At 31.2% G+C, this 6,050-nt stretch overlaps 1 protein-coding gene across 1 annotated transcript; it reads right to left on the bottom strand.

Annotated features, from left to right (window-relative positions):
• Window positions 1-1,623: 1,623 nt before the first annotated feature.
• Window positions 1,624-4,377, bottom strand: LOC105784500 (WUSCHEL-related homeobox 11). Its single transcript, XM_012610398.2, has 3 exons — window positions 3,744-4,377; window positions 2,607-2,782; window positions 1,624-1,912 (listed from the first exon to the last, which is right to left on the bottom strand). Exons 1-3 carry the CDS (start codon window positions 4,282-4,284, stop codon window positions 1,895-1,897), a joined length of 735 nt encoding a protein of 244 aa, XP_012465852.1. The 5' UTR covers window positions 4,285-4,377; the 3' UTR covers window positions 1,624-1,894.
• Window positions 4,378-6,050: the final 1,673 nt, after the last annotated feature.

Here is a 6,050-nt window from a genome sequence, read left to right as displayed (position 1 = left end):
AAACGATGATTTCTCTCCTCAAAACTTAATTTATAAATCCAATTATCTCACTTATTTTAAAGATTAAATGCTAAGTTTATTGTATAAATCTCAATAGATAAACATTTTTTGGACCTAGAGATGAAATACCAGCATCCAAAATAGCCGCTAAATCAACATGTAGAATATATTTGTGGCTAATTTTTTAATAAAAAGATAATTATTTACTCAAATCAGCAGTAAATAAATAATTTTAATTCTTTTGGCTAAAATGAGTTAAATCAAAAGGGTATAGTGGGATAATAAGAAAAGATTGAAGTTGGGAATTATGAGGAATTTCTTAGTAAATGTGCCAAATGTATGGGTCAGTATTAAAAACAAATATCCCTCTGAATCAGATTGGTTATATTGGTCGGTGGTGAGTGAAGGCCAACCTGCTTTTTTATATTATTTTTCTTTGGATTCTCAGCTCTTTCTTTCCATGGATAACCCACGTACTGCCCATGCATTCTTTTTCTTTATCCACCTCTAATATTATGCTCTTTTTATTCAATAATTTATTATAATATTCGATTCTTATTGTCCCTGCCACTCTTCTTTTTCTCTTTTTCTTTCCAATTCCTTGTTTAAACTTTTATTTACTCTTTTTTCATCAAATATAAGCCATTTATAGCAATGAGGAATGGCAATGTTCAAAGTTGAAGTCTATGTCAAATATTTTTTGTTAGATGTTTCATGTATGGGTTTTATTCATTTAGATTCGGGTATATTTTAATTTTCAATTTCTTCGTAATATAATTCTAATTAATATCATTTTATTTTTAAGTAATGATGTAATTAGGGGTTCCAAATGGAATTTTCTTAGAATAAGAAATTGACTAAAAAGTCAATAAAATTCTTAATATAGTCTTCAACGTGCATGATATATTTTATAGACTTGATTAAAACATATTTTTCTAGATCCTAAATTACAAAGGGTTTAAATCATTATTCTCTTGAATTGACATTATTTATATTCATGATTGCACTTTTTATATTTATGTTGGAATATAGAAGAAAGAAGTAAATTAAATTATTTGTATATATGTTACGTGTGTTTAGAATCCCCAATTCATTGCCTTCCATACCCATATATAAACCAACCCATCTCTCTTTCTTTCAAATATCCAACATAAATGGTAAAACCAGATGGAAAGCATAAACCTAGTACTTGTATTAGACACCACATGATTCTATGACAAAATACAACATTAAAAAAATTTAAAACAGAAAGCGGCACAACAAAAATATATTAATATATTTCATTGGTAAGGGTGTTTTTCGGTTCTCAAATCTTTATGGGCAACTCTCTGGGGGTGTTTCATGGAGCTTTGGATGGATTCAGAGACTGTTTTTTAGTGATTTGTAAGTGTTTAAGTGTTTATTTTGTTTTGTATTGTTTAGTGTTGGTATGAATAACCTTTTGATTAGCTTAGGCATTTATGTTCTTTTAATAAAATGCAATTTGGGTTAGTAAAAACACAAATATATTAATATATCAAAATTTTTACAATTCATTAAATATACCAAAATTTGTATAAATATAAAGTATCGACTCACATGGCAAATATACGAACACGAAGCATACATATTATCAATCCAGGGTTGGATTGTGGAAAAGGTGTATGTAGATTTATGTAATATTCAGGTTGAGTTGAGCTCCTATGAAGCAAGAGATAATAGAAAGGAAACAAGTTAAGGAGAGATATATGAATAAAGCAAAATAGCTAGGAAAACTTGGGACTTGTTACATGATACCATATTTATCACTTAATACTGGCAGCTCTCCCACTTGCTTGCAACTTTTTCTAGTACAAACTTGAAAATAGAAAAAGAGATTGTGGATGTTGAAATTTTAAATCCGAACTTACAAGGTTTAAGTTACTCTAGAAACCTGCAATTAAAAAGTGAGATGTATTGACAAGAGGTACAGATATTGAATCCGAAACTGATGATAATTGAAGACTTAAAAACAATTTCTTTGTCACCTCACACAAGTTTATTAGATAATTAAATCAAAATTATTCAATTTAAAATCAAGTTTTAATTAAGGGTAAGGAATATGATCTCAGCATATTTTAAGTTCTATAATATGAGAATTTTCAAGGAAATCCAAAAACTTCCCAATTACCCAGTTTTTAACCCCAAAAAATGTCTACTTTGCCTTGAAAAGTTCTAAAACAAAGTACAACTACAATGTGTTTTGTAGTAAATGAATAGTATTGGAGCCAAGATTTCTGTACTTTGAAGCAATTTTCCAAATGTAAATGGTATTTTTGAACACAGAAAAATGTTATGTTGCAAATAAGTAAAAAGGGAAAGGAGAAAAAGGAATTAGGTAAATTTACAAAAGAGGAACTCTTTTTATTGCATAGGTGAAAAAAGATTTATTCCGACTGTACATAATTTTGTTTAAGCCGAGATTTTATTAGGGTTTGGCCATTAAGAATTAAGTTGCAAATTTTCAAACCCATGTTAGGGCTAAAACCTTAACTTGATTGAGATTAAGGTGGAACAAAATTTGGTGTGTGTTGGAAATATTGAAAGAACACAGATTAGTAGAGGAAGAGTGAGGTGAATGGAGTTACCAGGAAATAGCTTTCTCCATGTTGCAAACTCTGAAGTAAAAAGCCAAACTCGTTAATGGGGATAGGCACACCTGAGGAATGAACCAAGTCCACATCTTCACCAAACATGGCTTTCACATCAAGCGGTCCCCTTGGAACTTCTGTTGGAACTCCATTGATGAACACTGTGATGAATCCTAAAAAAAAAAAAACACACGCACAGCTTTAACAAATCCTAGTAAATTACAAGGGAAATTCATGCTCTTCCATCAACAGTTTAACTCAAGTCAGTTTGCAGGATTTCAGCACTTAAATTGCTGCAGATTTGTTGCTGAGATTCTGCAAACTCAACTACTGCTTCAAATTGATCGCACAATCACGTGATGTGACCGCAAACGTGTCCACCAAAGTTCAATTCTCTATTGTGAGGATTCTGTAAAACCAATTAAGGTTTCCCTTTTCATTCTACCCCCTTAAATATTGGGAAAAAGATTTAAGGTTGAATGTTAACTAAAACAAGTGAAAGTTGAGAATCTTTGTAAAGCTTCACAAAAAACTATAAAGTGTACATATAATTGGCTTACCTTCTTTAGGTTTTTTTCAATCATTAGTTTCTCTTGTGTAAAATTGATTTCTCTTGAGAACTCATAAAAATTTCTTAAAACAAGGCCAACAGAAAGCTTGAATATGAAATAAATAATGTAGCATAGTGCAACTCCATTTTCAAACATTAAATACATTGTTATTTTATAATTAATCTTTAAAAGTTTTTTAAAAATTGTGTAATTTCAATTTAAAACTGCTATTTAATCCCATATTGTAAAACAATGTATTAAAACAAAAATATTATCAGTGTTGAAGGATTATTAATACATAAATAATATTTAGGGGTGATATTAGATACTAATTAAAAGTTGTAGGAAAAAACAAAAAGAATAAACACCTGACTTTTTCAAATCCATGAATATTAATTAAAACATAAATTTGGATGAAGAAAAGGGTATATTTTAGAATTAGATGACAAGAATCCACAGTAATTGTGTCATCAACATGAACCAAACGAATATAACATATTAAGTTTAATAGAAATAAATAAGATGAAAAACAAAAATACTAAAACCAAGTAATCAACTTTTTCTTTTTCCACCATGCAATTACCAGTTTGATAGTGCAAATTTGAAGTTTCTGAAACACTTGAGCTTTGCCCAAGTTCTTGAAACCCCATTTGAGCAGACATTGAAAGCAGATTCTCGAACCCATCATCCCCCATAACACCGCAAGAAGAGGAGGAACCGACGGGGAAAGGTGGCGGTGCAAACCCCATGGCGGCAGCAGCCGCCGCACCACTGTTGTCATACTGAATTGCACCCCCACCGTATACTGCTTGGGCTTGGGGGTTGTTATTCCTTTGTTCTGAACCTGCTGCGAGGCTGGCTTGCAGCTGGCGTTGACGGCGGCGAGACCTAGAACGCCGGTTTTGGAACCAGTAGAAGACATTAGCATCCCCAACGGAACCAAATTTCTCAAGCAGCTTTCTTATTCTCACAGTTTCATCTTTTGAAGGGTTGACCATGCCACTATTGAAGATGGACTCAAGTATGAGGATTTGTTCTGGTTTTGGCGTCCATCTTGATCTCACTGGTTCACTTCTTTCGGAAACATGGCTCGGACTATTAGGGTCGGGACCATGATCTTCCATTACTGCGATGAAGGCTCAAAAAAGAAAAAGAAAAAAGCTAAAAAAATGGTGTTGAAACTGAAAACTAGGTTTATAATATAGAGAAAAAAACAAAGCACATGAATACACAGTCTAGAATACATGAGAGAGGGGGGTGAATTTATATAGGCCTTGATGGAATGTTACTTCCTAAAGTTACCAAATCACCCTTATGTTGTTTGCACCTCCAAGAGTTGAAATTACATCATTGCCTCTTATGGCCATTTGTGTATTTGTATGATTTTTTTTCCCTTCTCATTCATAGTTGAAGTTTGTAATTGTCTTTCCTAATAATATTATTTCCAATATTCGAATCAATGTCTTCTCTTGATAGTACAATGTCACCCAATGCTTATAAGTTATAAATGTTGTCTTTTAATGTTCAAATTTACGTCCTCGCTTCAAGAATACAATATGCCGTACCACTTCACTCAAGATTTATAAATACATTTTGTGTTATTAAAATCATGATTTAAATCTTTTATATTTTAATTTTATAAAATTTTGAAATATGAATATAATTTTTTTTTTACCAATTTCATGTCGTATTGCTAATTTACTTTCATGCCAAGTCGATCATGTTGGTGTTTATGTAATAATGTTTGGCCTAGTAAAAGCAAATTTAGAGAATGTTATGAGTGCCTAACTACACTAGTTAAAATGATTTTTATAAAGAAAAAGTGTAGTTCAATAAAATGAAATGTATTAACAAAAACAAGTTCTAAAAATGAACTCCTACCAATTTCTTTATACCTTAATCAATATTTATACACACATGTTAATTGAAGCCTTTAAAGAGAGATGTTGTTAGATTCATCAACCGATTCATGAATTCTAGCTATTTAGCTTCCTTGGTTTAAGGATTTTGTATCCTATTATTCAAACTTTTTCATCTCTTTTCCTTTCATACTTGACGAAAGGTGAAAAGCATACTTTTTGGTTTGTCTCAGCCTTTAATTTATTCTATTAAATATTATATTTAGATCAACATTGAAACATGCATAATTAGCCTTTATGTCAAGTGAATGGCAATGTTGCACATTTCCCCCCCCCTTTTTGCATAGTAATAATGCCACCCATTTGATTTCTATAAATACTAATGGAAAAGCTAAACACAAATAGTATTTTATTACTCATTGCCTATTATTGTTCCTACCTAGCTTCTTTACTTTCATATGGTAATTTCAATTCTAAGATAATTCACTCCTTTTTACTTAAGAGAACATTTTAGTCCTCATCTAATACTTTAAATTCTATATATATATCTATTCTTTTGTACAACTAAATCTACTTTGACTCTACTGAAATACGTATCATGAAATTATATTCAAGAAAGTAGAACTTGGTTTGACCGAAACTTAACATAAAGAGAAAGAGTGGTCAAAATGGTAAAGAAACACAGAAGAAAAGAGGGATGGAGAAGGAAATTAGGGTTTCGGCTAATATGGCTAAATGCATGTGAAGGAATGCATGGAAAGCTGGGCTCGCTGTTATTTATATAATTTTGTTTTTGAATTTTTCATAATAATAAAATCTGAAAGAGAAGCAAAAAACAGTGATGGTCAAAAAATGGTGGTATAGTAATTAATAATTTTAGTAAAATAAAGAAAGGGTGACGTTAAGCAAAACATGGCTTACAGTAGCACTGCCATCTTCTGTGTTAATAACATTTTATATTAAACGAGAGGACGAAAATAGGCATTCAAGGTTGGCTTAAACTTCGAACACTTTGTCTCCCCTTTTTTTTT

The sequence above is a fragment of the Gossypium raimondii genome, chromosome 13 (assembly GCF_025698545.1).
Source record: "Gossypium raimondii isolate GPD5lz chromosome 13, ASM2569854v1, whole genome shotgun sequence".
Lineage (NCBI taxonomy): Eukaryota > Viridiplantae > Streptophyta > Magnoliopsida > Malvales > Malvaceae > Gossypium > Gossypium raimondii.
This window is presented reverse-complemented; position numbering and strand designations above follow the sequence as displayed.

Coding starts and splice junctions, on each gene's coding strand:
- LOC105784500 (XM_012610398.2), bottom strand. CDS start 4,284: ATGGAAGATCATGGTCCCGACCCTAATAGTCCGAGCCATGTTTCCGAA. Junction 2,783..3,743: donor AAATTTGCACTATCAAACTG/GTAATTGCATGG, acceptor TTTTTTTTTTAG/GATTCATCACAGTGTTCATC.